Source organism: Capricornis sumatraensis, chromosome 1 (assembly GCF_032405125.1).
Source record: "Capricornis sumatraensis isolate serow.1 chromosome 1, serow.2, whole genome shotgun sequence".
NCBI lineage: Eukaryota > Metazoa > Chordata > Mammalia > Artiodactyla > Bovidae > Capricornis > Capricornis sumatraensis.
Genome location: NC_091069.1, coordinates 46,192,271 through 46,210,430, shown reverse-complemented (window position 1 = coordinate 46,210,430; position 18,160 = coordinate 46,192,271). Strand labels below are relative to the sequence as shown.

The window sequence follows — 18,160 nt, the reverse complement described above, 5'->3', positions numbered from 1 at the left end:
TACCCATTAAAAACAGAAATAATTACTGAATTATTAAATTCCAGATGATCCAAAGACTTATCTGAACTTACCACTTACCAGATTAGTCATTTTAATTAACTATTGGAGTTGTCAGTTACAAAGGAACTTCATACTGATTGGCTGAAGTTCTCCGAAACCTTTAGGAGTCCCCGTCCCTCCATCCACTGCTTTCATAGTACTCTTTATATATAACACAAAAGATGGTGAAAGTAATCACGGATTATGTAAGGCTCAATTTGTGATCCACCTTAACGGTCTGGCCTTTATCCAAAGGCAATCAAAAGCCATGAAAGCGTTTATAAAGGAGTGCTTGGCAAGTTAAAAAAAGACCACTAAGCTATATATAGAATGTGTGCAAAGTTGACTAGATGGTGACTGAAACAAGGACAGAACTAGTTAAGTTTTACAGTCCTCTTGGTGCAAGATTAAGGTGTTTTAAACCACTGACAAGAGACTTACTTATACAAACAAAATTTGCTACATATATATGCATATTTTTATTTTTAGAAGGAATCCCAATTAACAACAGTGGTTCTTAGAAAAAGAGATAAGAATGAGACTGCCTTTCATTTTTCACTCTTTCTGTACTGTTAACTTTTCAAACAGCATATATATTACTGAAAGTGGGGGTTTACCAGGGTGATGAGCATATTGGGCCATTTTTCCTTCTCAGTACTTCTATCAATAAATACAAAACTGGAGACTTCCCTGGCAGTCCAGTGTTTAAGATTCTTTGCTGCCCATGCAGGGAGTGTGGGTTTGATCCCTGGTCAGGGAAGTAAGATCCCACATGCCACGCAGCCAAAAAAGAGAAAAACCACCACCACCACAACCTAACGCAAAACTTAAAAGTACCCAGCATTAAGTTAACAGGCAAATGTTAACTCCTTTTTTCTCCCTTCACAGATTTCTCAAGTGAATCAGAAATAAGAGCTTGGGAGAGAGTGGGAATAATGCAGAGTATACAGCAATAAATTAACCTGCTTTTTGAAACCATGTATTTAATATTTTCATTAAACTGTGTCAATACAATTTCAAGCAAATGCCAACTGGAAGACCAGGCCCAGAAATTCATAAAAGAAACAATCTTCCAAACAACAAGGAATGCCAAGGTGCTCTTCCACTCCAGCTGCACCATCAGTGGCCATGCTGGTGCCAGTCAGACCGTGTTAACCAGATTACCGAGTGTTTACCTGAAAAGAGAAAAATTTCAAAACCTGTAAGGACACAATTTTAAGGATGGAAGATGTTTAAGGTGGTTATCCAAACTTCCCTAGTTTTATAGGTGAGAAAATACTAGAAGTATGAACTGTTTTCACCCTGATGACTAGCAAACTAACATTTATTGCTCCCATCCCAACTCCTCAAAAAATATGCCTTTCTGCCCTTGTAAGAAATTCACAACCTGTATATACTTACCACATCATCAATTTTCAGAATGCTCCGGACAGTTTCAGTTGCTAGAGTCAGTGCGCTGACTGAAACCAACAGAGGCTGGACAACCAGTTCCTCCAATATGTTGGAAATACCACCCTGCAAACCAGTACAAGTTGCTTTTAGAGTTTATAATGATACACATTACCAACTACACTGTTACCAGAAAACCGCAAAGCCTTTCAAGCTTAGTTTTCCTGTAGTCTAGTCAAGAGTCAGGTACTCTCTACTAAGCATTTCCCTAAGTTATAGGCTATTTTTCAACTGAAATCTGGAAAAACTGAATTAATGCTGTACTCTCCCAATCTGAACTCCAAAACAATTCCTTGTATCTTTCATCTTAAAATTTCTGCCAAAAATTAAATAGATGATATAGTTATTAAATTTAAGATTTTTTTTTGCTATATACCTGAAAATTTGTTGAGTTGCTCAGTCTTGTCTGACTCTTTGCAACCCCATGGACTGTAGCCTGTCAGGCTTCTCTGTCCATGGGATTCTCCAGGCAAGAATACTGGAGTGGGTGGTCATTCCCTTCATCAGGGGATCTTCCCAACCCAGGAATCGAACCCAAGTCTCCTGCATTGGCAGGCAGATTCTTTACCACTGAGCCACCAGGGAAGCCCTCAAAACTAACACTCTAAATCAACTATCTCAATTAAAGAAAAAAGGTATAAAATTTTAAATCATCTGATTCCTAATTCTGAATTTGGCCAAGTCTAGTCTACCTGGTACTTACAAAAACTCCCAACTACAGGAATTAAAAAACAAACACCCAGCCACCCTACCCATTCATCAACAACTCAAGGGACTCTTCATTCTAGCTTTTATCCAGTCTTTCCAATCTTAAAGTCCATTATATGATCAACACATCACGTCTGCTCTAGACAAAATGAATTAACTTTTTTGGTCCCTCTTACCTGTAAATCACTGCTTCCCCATCTGAAACTTTTTTTATCCCCTACCAAACCAAAGTTGCAGCTTCCTAAAATTTTCCCTAACCAGTGCCCTCGAATCTACCTGCTTCTTCTATTAAAAAAAAAAAATCACCTTGTAGTGTCCATTTTTTCCCCTTACATGTTAACTGTCTTCTCAATAAAAGGAGACGTCAATAATGCAACAGGAGAAATCAGTACTGTTCTATGTGTTTACCCTATGTAACTACACCAGGCTGGTGCTCACAACAGCAGCAATGGTTAAATATACATCAGCCATTTTTGTTAAGAACTTTCTATTTGGTGACTCAAATGGTAAAGTGTCTGCCTACAACGTGGGAGACTCAGGTTTGATCCCTGGGTTGGGAAGATCCTCTGGGTAAGGAAATGGCAACCCACTCCAGTACTCTTGCCTAGAAAATCCCATGGACAGAAAAGTATGGTAAGCTACAGTCCATGGGGTTGAAAAGAGTTGGACAACACTGAGCAACTTCACTTTCACTTTCTATTTAGTAATCCATTTAATCCTCACCGGCCTATGAAGGAACTATAATAATCCCTGTTTTTACAACCAAGAAAACGGAAGCACAGATTTAAAGTTGTACAATCATAAAATGGCAGGGTTAATGAACAAAATACTATTTCTCACTTAACGCATCATCTTCATTTTCACTCATTAGCATACATTAACTAACCTGCAGGTTTTGTATCCAAATTGAAGGTTACTCTATTTTTAATTAGAAAGCCTTTCATTCCACAGACAATTATGAAGCTTTTAGTATTTTATATTAATCAACATTTTCTGCAGTAACAAAAGGTTAAATTACTACCTTTCGGACATTAATGCCTGTAGTTTTTTCTCCCTGGGCATGCCGGTTTCTTAGTTCTGTTACGGTAGAAATGGGATTCAGGCCAGCATTTTCAGCTAATGTAGATGGAATGACTTCCATAGCATCTGCAAAAGCACGAATGCAGTAGGATTCCATACCACTCAATGTTCGTGAGTATTCAGTTAACCGTAGGGCCAACTCTATTTCTGGAGCACCACCTCCTGCAATAAGAGCTCTGAAATTCACAAGTGTATTTTTAGTTTATTTTATCCAACAAATAATAATTTATTTAAAAGCTTAATACTCTTTAAAGTTTTAATAATACTAAAAATCTTTAAAATCTAAAATCTTAATAATCAAAATATGGAAGTTTTAATGATCAAAACGTTACTTAGTAATATTACCTCTTCTTCACTAAACAGCGAATAACACAGAGAGCATCATGGATGGAGCGCTCAGCTTCTTCAATCACCAATTTGTTAGAACCACGAACAACAATTGTAACTGTTTTTCCAGGGCTCGCACAACCTGTAATCTTTAGTAAAGAAACTCCAGAATTAGGTTATTTGAAGGATTAAAAAAAAAAAAAACCCTAATCCCAAGCAAATAGAAACTTAATTTTAATAGTTACCTTGATCAGTTTGCCAGAACCATTTAAGCTGACTTCCTCAGCTAACTCAGCAGATCCCAGCATGTCAGCAGTGAACTGGTCAACATGAGCAACTGGTTTGGTTCCAATCGTCTGGGAGTAACAGTCACATTCACAAACTCAGACGTCTGACTAGTGAACATTTTCACATATACAGATATTAAGAATATTTTACCTTACAAATGAATTCAATGTCTTCTCTTTCAATATCCTTTACCACCATAATCTTCATTTTGTTCAGGAAATGTAATGCAAGATCACTAAGAGCATCTCTAAAATACAGAAACAGTGATTACGTCAATACTGGTTTAGAACAGAAATTTTGCTATTTAACTCCTTAGGGTTTTCCGTAATTTTACTACTGTTTAAATGGCCAATTATTTAATTATTTGTGAAAGGAGATGCTTTAAATAGCTTGACCAAGTTTATGAGCTCAAAATTCTTAAATAAAATTTCTAAAGGATAATATTTAAAATGTACCCCAAGGACACTTGTAAAACACACAAAAGTAATTGTCATCATTCTTCTGATAGTTAATTAACACTTCATGAATTTAGAATTAAGTATCATGCTAAATTATGTTTAAGACCCCACAAATTTACATGTTTACACAAACTATCTGAATGACTCCAGCACCCCAACAACCCTGATACTGAAGGGTAGATATCAGTATACTTGTTTTACAGATGAGTAAACTGAGTTTTGAGAGCAATTTACTAGAAGTTACTAGCTTTTATGTAACTTGAATTTAGAACCAGGTATTCCAACTCAAGAAGGTGTCTATATCAAGAGATCCACAATACTTATATAGAGTACTTAAGAATGTGTCTACCTATTAGAAGAAAACACTGGAACATCAGTTTCTTCAAGGCATCAGTTCACACTTTGGAGAATTCTTTCAATCCATGGACTACCCAGGATTCCCCCCAAAAGAACTCCTAAAATTTCAAGACAAACTACTGATGGCCCTTTAAATAAAGAACTTCCCTGGTGGCTCAGATGGTAAAGCATCTGCCTACAATGCGGGAGGACCTGGGTTCAATCTCAGGATTGGGAAGATCTCCTGGAAAAGGAAATGGCAACCCACTCCAGTATTCTCGCCTGGAAAATCCCACGGACGGAGGAACCTGGTAGGCTATAGTCCATGGGGTCACAAAGAGTTGGACACGACTGAGCGACTTCACTTTAAATAAATACCTCTAAAATTTTAGCTATATTAGCTACCTTTTTACTTGATAGTAAGGATCTTCGTCAAGAAGGACATATATCCCACACTTAAATTATCATAACAAGAAACTCATTTTAGATAATTTACCAGAATACTACAATGCTCTAAAATGCAAATCTGTTCCAGATTTCTAGTGGTTTAACACACCCCTAATGCTTCTTACAAACTACTAGAAGGGATCCAAAATCAATTATTGTTAAGAGGTAATCAAAATAAAATGCCCCATACCTTAGAATAGACTTCTGTATGAGAAGAACATTACATCCTGTTTTCTTAATTTGCTTCACTAAATTTAGAATATAAGCTCTCTCTTCTCTTAGCACTCGATCCATTTGAACATAGTCAGAAACCACTATTTGATTGTCCATCTGTTCAGAAAAAGAACATATTAATAATTTGGATTTTAAGAGTTCTTAAGCAAAAAATGAGAATTTTAATGAAAATATTATGTACAATATAAATCCAACGAAAATCACACCAACCTAGAGATTACATACACACACACAGAAAAAGTCTAGAAAAGTGAATATAAATGAAATGTAACTCAGATTTTTTACTTTTATCTATACACCTTACTGGTATTTTTTACAATGTTTTGGAAATCATTAAAGGTAAAAATGATTATCCTATTTCATGGATATGTCAATTCTCCTCATAAAATGTTACTGAAATAACTTCAATTGCATCCCTTTTACTCTATGGTTAAAAAATATTGATATGCTGAAAACAATTACTAAAGACAAGTACTATTATATTTAAGACCTATAAAAGAACACTGATTTTTATATGGGTTAAAATTTGGGAGACAAATGACTCAACAGGAAACCTATATGCTAATACAATATGAAATGAGAGCAAACCTGAATCAGGTGACAAAGATCAGCCACTCCTTTAGGGAATGGTACTTATCACTAAGAGATTTAATATGTTAAATTAAAAAATCACTTTTTTGGAATAAAAACAATAAGCTGGTTTAAGCTACTATGCAAACATAAAGACAAAGAATCTGGAAATCCCTCTTACACTACCACTTTCACATAGCCTAGCTTTACTGTTTTATATATATCCTTATGATTATTTGTCTTCATTTGAGAAGTCAATGCTCAGTTTCAATAAACAGCCAACTGAAATTAAATCCATCACATGTGGCATCCAATATTTTATACTTTTGTCTTGATTTTACTGATTATTTTTAAGTCCTTGCTTTCTATCACTAGTATTAATATCAGCATTTTCTATTTTTATAATAATCAGCAAATATCTTTGTTATTAGAAAGTCAAACAGCTAAGGAATAATTTCATTTGGTTTTACTTACATCTGTTTTGGGAGCAGATAAGCAGAACTGAATAAGCCCAATTTTAGTCTTTTCAACTCTGGTTATGCCAGAATTTGCTACCTTTTGAGTAAGAACCAGACCTTCCACCAACTCACAGTCATCAATTGTCCCACTAAGAAAAAAGAAAATGAAGAGACAATTAAGAGGGGAGGGAAATCTCCAAGTTTAACAGACTGAAAACAGATTAAAAATCATCAGTCTGATAAAATGTGCTTCAGCCTCACTCATATTTATTAATGGCCCATTTCTGAACCTCTCTGATCATACCACTGCTCTGCCATCACCAGGGAATATAAACTAACTCTTCAAATTTCCACATTAATATCAGCTGTCATGAAAACAAAACAACTAAACGTACATGACTTTCATCTACATTTTTCATTTAACTATTTTTGAAACAGCTTATGTTTACTTTGAAAATTAATTTTTGTTAAAGTTATAATTAGAGATGCTTACCCAAGCTTCTTAACTATTTTAATATCTCTAAGATCTACACTAGTAGCTGTGGCTGGGTCAATCACTTTCATCACTGCATCTACACTCATTGGAGAAAGGAGACTTGAATACTGAGACACAACCTAGTATTAAAAAGAAAAAAAGTTAAGTGTCATAAAATGTTGTTAACAGAGAAAGTCCCAGTTCTTTAGCGATAAAGATATTCAAGAAGTAATCTCAATTACTTTTTTGAGTGGGGTGGAGAACATAAAGGGTCAGACACAACTGAGGTGATGATCTAGCACACACATGGAGTACATGTAGGGAAACATTACATATAAACTATCTTTTCCACTCAAGTTTGACTGTCACCAATAAAAATATACGTTTGGGTTTCTCTTATTAATAGTCAGGACTAACTAGATTACTAGTAATTCAACAGGAAATCCAAAAGAACAATTTTATGCTGAGGTTTCATATTTAAACTGAATTTATGATCAGATGTTATATATGTGCAACCCTATTGCTGAGGGGCCGATAAAAATAGGTAATGGTTAGAACATACTGAGCATGAATTCTATGTCATGCAGTAGCTTTAACACTTTACATTCATATACTCAATCTTCCAATGAAAAACCTAAAACATACAGCTTAATTAAGTGGAGCTGGCACTGAACCCAAGCAGTCTAGGCTCTATGACCAATGCTTATAACCATTATGATATTCTGTCTAAATTAGTTCTGGGGACATTTATCAACACTATCACTTAATATCACTAATACGATCTAGATTTCCCCTTAACGTTTAAATAACACTGATGAAAAGGAAAAAGAATGGAGTGGGCATGTGACACACAACATAACAGAGAACAGGTAACATGAGCTTCCAAGAAACTGAAAATAACATTAATGCTGTATATTTGATTAAAAAAAAAATAGCAACATGGTTAAGAAATGGACCATGATGGGCAGCCCTATCTGGGGTTCAAGTCTCATCTCTGCCTCTCATTAGTGGATCTTGGCTAAGTTATTTAACTTCACTTTCTTTTCCCATCTGTAAAATCAACTTACCTAAAAGCCTTGACGTTACTTAATTTTACTTGAACTAATTGTTATGCAAATTAGTTCAGTTACCCACTCTTGAGAGTTAATATTTATGAACTATACAGCATCAAAAACCACAGAATAATAGTTGCAGTTCCTGATGAACTGAACTGTACTTTTACAATGATCGCATTGTGCTTGTCTCACCTTTGAGTTCAATGAAGTGGCTGCACTATTTAACAAAGTTTCTCTGTCACTCAGTTCCACAGGTCGAGACATGTCAGTCAAGATTTCAATGCCCTTTTCCAAAGCCTTCTGGAATGACTCAGAAATGATGGTGGGATGAATCCCTGTCATTTGTGAAAGGGTAGTTAATTTAATAATAACAGATAAACTTCATACTTGACATGACTTAAAATTTCTTTGCTCATTACATCAACGCAGTCAAATTTTAAATTATTCTTAATAATGGTTCGAATAACTTTAACTGCTAATATCTAATAATTTATTTAATTTGAAATAGATAAATTACATATTATGGGATACTTAAGATTAAAACCATTTTTTTACTTTACAAAGTTTCTATAAATCTACGTAATAGTAAGTGACTGAGGAATCACAACTACATTTAGGCGGTATGTACCAAAACAAGAATCCTTACTTTCTCTCCTAAATCACAGCTCTCATCTATAGCCTGTTTAGTAACACCACCAACCAGTCATTTTTTTAAAAGCAAAATTTTATGAAGTTCCATTCAAAACAAAAGCAGGAAAGCCAGGGGTGGGGTGGGGTGGGGTGGGAGGAGACCCAGAAGAAAAAAAAAAAAAAAAATTTTTTTAATACATGATAAACATAGCAAAATTAGCTGTTTCAAATTAAATTGTTAATCTCATATTACTTAGTAACTCTTGCCTTTATTCAGTAATAAAGCATGTCTTATGTCCTACCCACCTTTCTGAAGAAGCTTGGTACAGGAGTCCAAGAGAGAGCCAGCAATAATGACCACTGATGTGGTGCCATCTCCTGCTTCTATATCCTGAGCCTTGGATAGTTCCACCAGCTGGGTGAACAGAACATGTCAAGTTGCTCAGTAAGAACTGGTTCATGAGAACCCAATAACGGCGTCAGTGACATTCACATCATGTTCACTTATAGATCTTGATTATCAGCACTGTAAGAGTCAATATACTTTTCTTCTGATTTTTTGTCCACTTTGGTTTGATTTAAAAATGATGACCTATATATCTGTGGCATGCAAAATTCTATTTACACACTTTATAAGAAGCTACATTATGATTTATAGTTCAGACTACAGGTTGTTTTTTCTTCCCATTACTTAAAAGAACTAGGGGCACTCTATAGATTCAGAAACTATGAAGTGCAGGATTCAGATGAGAGGAGATTATTAGTTTGAAATCCTTGGCCAAGTTTATCTAAACTGACCCTGCATGAAGCACAACCTGACCAGTTTTCAGTCACCTTTACCTAATCTAAAGGGTTTTTTAAAACAGGAATTTCTAAGGAATTTGTTTTTGCTGATATTTTGACTCCTCACTTGACACTAGAATCACATTATAAATTGTTTTTAAAAATAAATATCAGGGAAAGTTTAAACACAAGGTTTATTTTGCAAACAAAAAATTCTACTTTCAGCTAACACCCACTGAACTAATAATTGGTACAAAATTTTTTTTAACTACATTTTTTTCTCTCTTCCTTATATGTGTGGCACGTTGCTGTGGAAAAGGAGAATCATGTTCTATTATGATTTTCAACAAAGAACATAATGCTAGGCATACAACATATCCTAAAAATATGCCTGATTAGCATAAAAAAGAAAAACTTTCACCATGTTTAAACTTACCATGTGATCAAATAAAACAAATTTAACTGTTTACCGAATATCAAATAATACACTTAAAGAAACCCAAAAAACTCTCACCTAAAAATTACACTTACCATTCTGGCTGCTGGATGTAACACCTGCATTTGTTTCAGAATGGTGGCACCATCATTTGTAATGGTCACATCACCTTTTCCATCTTGAATCTGCAAAGTATAGTTTTTTAAAAGTTGTTATTTCAAAAAAATTTTTTCTTTATCCAGTATTAATGTGAAACCCTAAAAGCTCTACTAATTTTAATAATTCTTGTACAGAACTTATGTTTGCATAATGCTTAATTTCAAATTGTTTTCCCTTACCCTGGTGTAAAGATTAAGAACATGCAGTAATAGTCCCAGTTTACAAGTGAAATACCTGGGTTTTTTCCTACTTAAAAGTGAAGGAACTAAGACACTAAAAAAGGGATACAAAAGATATTATAAAGAATCATCATAAAATATGAATTATAACTAGGTCCCATTCACCCCAAAGTAATCTGTCCCTTTCTTAACTCTCAAAGCCTTTCTAACACTTTACTTTTTAAACAGCACATCTGAACCCTCTATAGAGAGCTTGCAGTAGGCACAGTAGTACTAAATAAGTAATGAATGAGCCTTTTACCATTTTATCCATTCCTTTTGGTCCGAGGCTTGTTCTAATAGCATCAGCAACAGCTGTAAATAGGGAAACAAGAAAAAGAAACCAAGACTCTTTAAAGAGCAAAGCATTTCTTCTACCCACAAATAATCATTTTGTCCTTATTAGAATATGGGGCATAACAATTCACTGTGTTTGCTAAAGGAAATTGTATACCTAAAAATCTACTCAACACAGAAATAATTATTTTACTCCTTTAACTGTATGACACTTCCCTTTTTGTTGCTAAAGTCACTATATGTAGCATTTGTACCCTGCACATATGGTAGAATAAATTTTGAAGTCACCTAATCCTATAAATATCAATATAACTTAAGTCATATGCTCTGAATGAGAACTGCATTACCTTCCCCATTCTCTGAAACAAAACAAAGAGCAATAACAGGACAAGCTAGATCTCCTAGCACATTCTACAGCCCTATTTGCCTTTGTATATTTCACAACTAAAATAATGCTTTCAGTGGGTTGTGTTAACAATACATAATCTTAAAAAGATTATAAGAAAATATTTGGTATAGCTTAAAAAATTATATTCTACTTAATTATTTCGTAATTGGGGGCTGCATTTCCTAACTATTCAGCCATCATTAATCACTCTTCCAGGTGATTTTAGTGGACCCACATGGCAACAATTCTACAAGCAGAGCAATTCACTTTAAGAACACCCTTACAGTCATCTACAGGAAGCCTCTAGAAAGGCACACTATTCAAAAAATAAAATTTTTGTTGATCACCTCCTCAAAGTGTCTGAAGTTTAACATACTATGTAGTACACAGTATTATCTGTTAAATGACTTGTGCTGAATAGTACTAGAACTACCACAACTATTTGTGTGTGTGTTGACATCGTCAACCAAAGAAAAAACTGGCTCCATGAATTACACTAAAGATGCATCTGGCAACAGCTTTTCCCCACCAGTCTGTAGGGTTCTGTCTGACTTGGACAGGCCAGTAGTCCCCCTTTGTTCCAGGAGCTCTCCTCACTTAAGATGTAAGGGTCAGGTTTACAAGTGGCCTTTTCTTCCTATATGCATTCCTCTCTTGTCCAATTTCAATTCTCTGTGCAGAGATGTTTCCAAATTTGCCGAAGTAAACATCCCATCCTGTTACCTTGTTTGTTGAAAATCTACCATATTCTATAGCTTTCCCGGCCCCCCAACATGGCACCAGAATTTACCTAACACCTTGTTTCTAATGAAATAAATCTAAGCTTCAATTATGGTCTCTAGATAACTTTCAAACAACGTTCATTTCCGGGTAAAGACTCTCTTGAACTTTCAAACGACTCCTAAATTTACCATTTAGTCATTCTGACATCCTCAACTCATTTAAGCCTGAACCAGAACCTAGTCTCTCTTCTTCCACCATCCTTCCTTCAGTGTACCTGATTTTTCCCAGCAGTAGCAGCACCATACCCTCAGTCCCTTGGACAAATAACCTCAAATATCTGTAAGGCTGTACTCCATGTATACATATATACACACCTGGCTCCTCAGATGCTTTCTTATTTAAGCCTTACAGCAACCCTCCAAGGTAGCTATTATTTCATTCTACTGAAAAGCAGTCTGTAGCTGCGGGAGTCGTGTTAAACCCTTTCCAGAACAACAACAAAGGACACCTTGTGGCCCCACTCTACCTTTCCGACCTCACCTCTCATTTCTTCAGGCACCTGATGATGCTCTAACCCAAATGAAATACTCCCTGCACTCATACACATAACGGGCAAGAACTCTAAGCCTCTGTTCTCACTTTTTCTTCTAGACTCTTCTAATTCAACCCGACGTCTCTCAATCCTCACAACTTTTTTTTAAGCGAACTTTTCCATCCTCAATTTTATAGGGAAGAAAACCTTGGTTAAAGGTCACAAAGCCACGAAGTAACGGAACTAAACGAAACCCAGGACTTCTTGAATTCCACCAAAAGCCAAACTCTTCTTCATTTGCTGGCTGTACGTGCGGAGAGGACACCAAAGCTCAACGCAGCCTCATAATTACTCTCAAACAAGGTGGGTCGGTCTCTTTCACACCCCCCAGTACAATGGACCCCGCCCCAATTTAAGGTGCGGAGAGTTTACCCGAATTCAATAGCTGAGCCAGAAAAGTATTTCCCTATTTTAATAAAACAAAAAGACTTAAAAGTATTATGCAAACATTCTACCAGTAGACGGCTGCATGAGGGCCCCGGCTGCTTTAAGTATGATGAAAGCAGCACGCCCCGGGACGGAAAATTACGGGCGTCTAAGACGCAGAATGGGGCCAGTCCAAAGGCTTCCATACTCGGGGTCGGAACAACTGCGAACAGGAAGGAGGAACCCTGCACTGAGCTTATTCTATGAGAGGCCCAAAGCGGATCATCTGAACGAACAGCCTACCCAAGGCTGGGGGTGAGAGTGCACAGTCAGGCCCGCAGGGCCGCGACTCAAGCCGGGGAGCGATACCTTTGGCTGCGGAGATGTTGCTGAAGCGGATCTGGGCCGGCTTATCGCGGTCCTGATAGGCGCTCTTCCCGCGGCCGGCGGCAGCCCCGACAGCCCCGGCGGGCGGCCCGGTCCGGGGTGCTGCGTTCTCGGGCATGGCAACCTTGGATGGGTCTGCGTGAGCTTGGGAAGGACGGATGGACACGGATTGCGGCTGACCAGGGACCAAGCGTAAGCGCCCACCGCCTTCACGAACCTTCCAGAAAGCGGCGCCGCCGCCGGGAGGAGGAGGAGCCGGGGAGGGGGTCCTTCCTGGAGGCGCGGCGCTGCCGTGACGTCACAGGCTGCCCGCCGCGCGCCGGATGAGGGGGCCAGCGCCGAGGAGCTGGGGGCTGGCTGGGGCTCTTGGTCCGGGGTCGTTTGGGCCAGGGGCGCGCTGAGCAAGCTCGGGGGAGGCAGAAAGGCTCACCTGCGATTGTAGGCTGGTGTCGGGACACCTCATCTCCCCACTAACCCCTCCTCGGGCCTGAGGACCCCTCCGTTAACTGCAGTTGGAACTGTCACTCCCCGGTGGGTGGGGTTTTTGCCGGCGGTAGACTTGTATTTTTGGAAAAGGAAATGGCGACCCAATCGAGTATTCTTACCTGGAGAAAATCCATGGACACAGGAGCCTGGTGGGTTACAGTCCATGGGGTCGCAGAGTCGGACACGACTGAGCACAGACCTGTATTTTATTCAGTTTTATTCGTTTTGAAAGCTAATCGGAAAAGAGATTTGGCAGTTCAGTTCAGTCGCTGAGTTGTGTCTGACACTTTGGGACCCCATGGACTGCAGCACGCCAGGCTTCCCTGTCCATCACCAGTAATTCCCGGAGTTTACTCAAACTCAGTCCCATTGAGTCGTTGATGCCATCCAACCATCTCGTCTTCTGTCGTCCCCTTCTCCTTCCGTCTTCAATCTTTCCCAGCATCAGGGAGTCCAAGGGACTCTCGAGAGTCTTTGTCAACACCACAGTTCACAAGCATCAGTTCTTCGGCGCTCAGTTTTCTTTATACTCTAACTCTCACATCCATACATGACTACTGGGAAAACCATAGTTTTGAAGCAAGGGACCTTTGTTGGCAAAGTAATGTCTCTACTTTTTAATATGTCGTCTAGGTTGGCTTCCCTGGTGGCTCCCCTGGTGGCTCAGAGGGTAAAGTGACTGCCTGCAATGCAGGAGACCTGGGTTCGATCCCTGGGTCAGGAAGATGCCGAGGAGAAGGAAATGGCAACCCACTCGAGTACTCTTGACTGAAAAAATCCCATAGACAGAGAAGCCTGGTAGACTACAGTCCATGGGATCCCAAAGAGTCGGACATGACTGAGGGCCTTCACTTTCTTTTCTTCCAAGAAACAAGCATCTTTTAATTTGATGAATGCAGTCACCATCTACAGTGATTTTTGGAGCCCCCCCCCCCAGTAAAATTTTGTCACTGTTTCCATTGTTTCCCTATTTGCCATGAAGTGATAGGACCAGATGCCATGATCTTAGTTTTCTGAATGTTGAGTTTTAAGCCACCATTTTCACTCTGCTCTTTCACTTTCATCAAGAGGCTCTTTAGTTCTTTGCTTTCTGCCATAAGTGTGGTGTCATCTGTGTATCTGAGGTTTTTGATATTTCACCGGCAATCTTGATTCCAGCTTGTACTTCAGCCAGTCCAGCATTTCACATAGTGCACTCTGCACATACGTAAAATAAGGTGATGATACACAGCCTTGACCTACTCGTCTGGAACCAGTCTGTTGTACCATGTCCAGTTCTAACTGTTGCTACTTGACCTGCATACAGATTTCTTAAGAGGTAGGTCAGGTGGTCTGGTATTCCCATCTCTTTCAGAATTTTCCACAGTTTGTTGTGATCCACAGTCAAAGTCTTTGGTGTAATCAATAAAGCAGAAGTTTTTCTGGAACTCTCTTGCTTTTTCAATGATCCAATGGATGTTGGCAATTTGATCTCTGGTTCTTCTGCCTGCTAATCCAGTTTGAACATCTGGAAGTTCACGGTTCACGAACTGCTGAAGCCAGGCTTGGAGAATTTTGAGCATTACTTTACTAGCATGTGTTGCTGCTGCTGCTGGTGCTAAGTTGCTTCAGTCGTGTCCGACTCTGTGCAACCCCGTAGATGGCAACCCATCAGGCTCCCCCATCCCTGGGATTCTCCAGGCAAGAATACTGGAGTGGGTTGCCATTTCCTTCTCCAATGCATGAAAGTGAAAGTGAAGTTGCTCAGTCGTGTCCGACTCTTAGCGACCCCATGAACTGCAGCCTACCAGGCTCCTCTGTCCATGGGATTTTCCAGGCAAGAGTACTGGAGTGGGGTGCCATTGCCTTCTCCTACTAGCATGTGAGATGAGTGAAATTGTGCAGTAGTTTAAACATTCTTTGGCATTGCCCTTCTTTGGGATTGGAATGCAAACTGACTTTTCCAGTCCTGTGGCCATTGCTGAGTTTTCCAAATTTGCTGGCATATTGAGTGGAGCACTTTGACAGCATCATCTTTTAGGATTTTAAATAGCTCAACTGGAATTTCATCACCTCCACTAACTTTGTTTGTAGTGATGCTTCCTAAGGCCCATTTGACGTCACATTCCAGAATGTCTGGCTCTAGGTGAGTGATCACAACATAGTGGTTATCTGGATCATGAAGTTTTTTTTGTGTGTGTAGTTCTTCTGTGTATTTTTGCCCCCTCTTCTTTATATCTTCTGCTTCTGTTAGTTCCGTACTGTTTCTGTCCTTTATTGTGGCCATTTTTGCATGAAATGTTCCCTTGGTATCTCTGATTTTCTTGAAGAGATCTCTAGTCTTTCCCAGTCTATTGTTTTCCTCTGATTCTTTGAATTGATTGCTGAGGAAGGGTTTCTTATCTCTCCTTGCTATTCTTCAGTGTATGTATAACATAATTCGTGTAGCTTTTTAAATCCCTTAAAGATTGAAGGCAGGAGAAGAGGACAACAAAGGACAAGATGGTTGGATGACATCCCCGACTGGATGGACCTGAATTTGAGCAAGCTCTGGGAGTTGGTGATGGACACGGAAGCCTGGCGTGCTGCAGTCCATGGGGCTTACAAAGAGTCGAACCCAACTGAGTGACTGAACAACAGCACCCCTGTCTTGCCTCTCTTCCCAGCCCCTTTCCCTCTCTGCACTGGTAACCACTAGTTGTTTGTTTTTTTCCCCCCTCCTATATTTATGAGTCTGTTTCTGTTTTATTATATTCATTCACTGGTTTTATTTTTATAGAGTCCCTCATAGAAGTGATAACATATAGTATTTATCTTTCTCTGACTAATTTCACTTAGCATGATATTCTCAGGATCCATCCATATTGTTGCAAATGGGGGAATTTCATTCTTCCTGTGGCTGAGTAGGATTCCATTGTGTATATATACAACCTTTTTTTAATCCATTTATCTGTTGGTGGACACTTAGGTTGCTTCCATATCTTGACTGTTGTAAATAATGCTACTATAAACATTGGGGTGCATATATCTTTTGGAGTTAGTGTTTTCCATTTTTTCAGATATATACTGAGGAATGGAATTGCTGGCTCATACGGTAGTTCTATTTTTTGAGAATCTTCCATGCTGTTTTTGACAGTGGCTATACCAGTTTACCTTCTCGCCAATATTTTTACCAATGTTTGTTATTTGTGTTCTTTTTGCTGCTAGCATTCTGACAGGTATGGGGTGATAGCTCGTTGTGGTTTTGGTTGGCATATCTCTGATGATTAGTGTGTCTTTCTCTGATAATTAGTCACTCAGTAGTGTCCGACTCTTTGTGATCTCATGGACTGTAGTCTGCCAGGCTCCTCATGGAATTCTCTAGACAAGAAGACTGGAGTGGGTTGCTGTTTCCTTCTTCAGGGGATCTTTCTGACCCAGGGATTGAACCCAGGTTTCCTGCATTGCAGGCAGATTCTTTACCATCTGAGACACCAGGAGGCCCCTACGATATTGAACATCTTTTCTTGTGCTTGTTGATCATTTGTATGTCTTTTTTGAAAGAATGTCCAGTCAGGTCTTCTGCCCATTTTTTAGTTTTCCTTTTTTAAAAAAAAAACTGAGTTGTATGAGCTGTTTATATATTTTGAATATTAACCCCATATTGGTCATATAATTTCCAAATATTTTCTCCCATTCAGTAGATTGTTGATTTCCTTTGTGGTGCAAAAGCTTTTTTAAAATTAATTTAAAATTTTTTTTAATTTTAATGTTTTTTGGTTGCATGCGATCTTTGTTGCTGTGCATGTGCTTTCTCTAGTTCCAGAGAGCAGGGGATACTCTTTCTGGCGGTGTGTGGAAATCTAACTGCAGTGGCTTTTTTGTTGCGAAGCACAGGCTCTAGGCACACGGGGTTCAGTAGTTGTAACACGCAGGCTCAGTAGGTGCTTGCTGGCTCTAGGGCCTGGGCTCAGAAGTTGTGACACATGGGCTTAGTTGCTCCTTAGACTGTGGAATCTTCCAGGATCAGAGATTGAACCCATATCTCCAGCATTGGCAGGTGAATTCTTATCCACTGTACCACCAGGCAGTCATGTACAAAAGCTTTTAAGTTTAATTAAGTGCCATTTGGTGTTTTGTGTGTTTTTTTTCACTTTTGTTGCCTTGTGACTGCTTTTCTATTTAGATGTTGGAATTGATTGTTCTATATTGATTGATACTAGGTAGCAGTTAAGAGATTTAAATACACAACTGGTTAAATACCAAAGAATCTTAAAATTTTTGGACCTGTGATTGCCTGCCAAGTCAGGACTACCTGTGGAGTTAGTACAGTGCCCTTGTTTTACAGTAGCTTCTCCTGCATAACATAGTCACTGACTCTTTGGGAGCCTGAACATTTTAGTAACAATCAGTTATTAGCTCAGTTATGTTTAGCTAGTTGCAGTGCTAAACCCTGTACACATTTCATCTTATGTAATACTCTCAACAATCCAATGAAGTAAGTCTTTTATCTTTTTTTGGTAGGAGATAGGGAATGAAGCACAAAGAGACCTGAATCTCAAGGTAAATAAATGGAAGCAGTATTCCAATAGAGCAACTTCAGAGGTCATAAGCTACAATACTGGGCTTTTTTTACTTCTGTATTTTAGATTGGAGGCTTATGCAGGTGAAGTTCTTTCAATATTTGTTCACAAATAATTTCTTAGCATCCACAAAATGATGGTTGCCTGAAATAGATTCAGTGATAATTTTTCATAGTTCTTAATCCTCTGATCCTAGGAGCTTTTACTCTCACTCAGGACACTGGCCCTAG

General features: G+C 38.6%; 1 protein-coding gene across 1 annotated transcript; it reads right to left on the bottom strand.

The window, feature by feature from the left end:
• Positions 1-572: 572 nt before the first annotated feature.
• Positions 573-13,122, bottom strand: CCT4 (chaperonin containing TCP1 subunit 4). The gene is made up of 14 exons (XM_068970695.1): positions 12,886-13,122; positions 10,413-10,465; positions 9,869-9,958; positions 8,861-8,969; positions 8,117-8,259; positions 6,888-7,009; positions 6,411-6,543; positions 5,323-5,462; positions 4,042-4,138; positions 3,849-3,959; positions 3,622-3,752; positions 3,218-3,452; positions 1,441-1,554; positions 573-1,214 (listed from the first exon to the last, which is right to left on the bottom strand). The coding sequence occupies exons 1-14, from the start codon at positions 13,019-13,021 to the stop codon at positions 1,200-1,202; spliced, it is 1,629 nt and encodes a 542-aa protein (XP_068826796.1). The 5' UTR covers positions 13,022-13,122; the 3' UTR covers positions 573-1,199.
• Between the last annotated feature and the right edge of the window lie 5,038 nt (positions 13,123-18,160).

What these genes read in the sequence shown, in the direction of transcription:
- CCT4 (XM_068970695.1), bottom strand. Translation starts at nt 13,021, where the DNA reads ATGCCCGAGAACGCAGCACCCCGGACCGGGCCGCCCGCCGGGGCTGTC. An exon ending in ATACAGAAGTCTATTCTAAG is followed by an intron (nt 4,139 to 5,322) that starts GTATGGGGCATT and finishes TCTGTATTTTAG; the next exon opens with AGATGCTCTTAGTGATCTTG. An exon ending in CAGGCATTAATGTCCGAAAG is followed by an intron (nt 1,555 to 3,217) that starts GTAGTAATTTAA and finishes ACTGGTTTGCAG; the next exon opens with GGTGGTATTTCCAACATATT.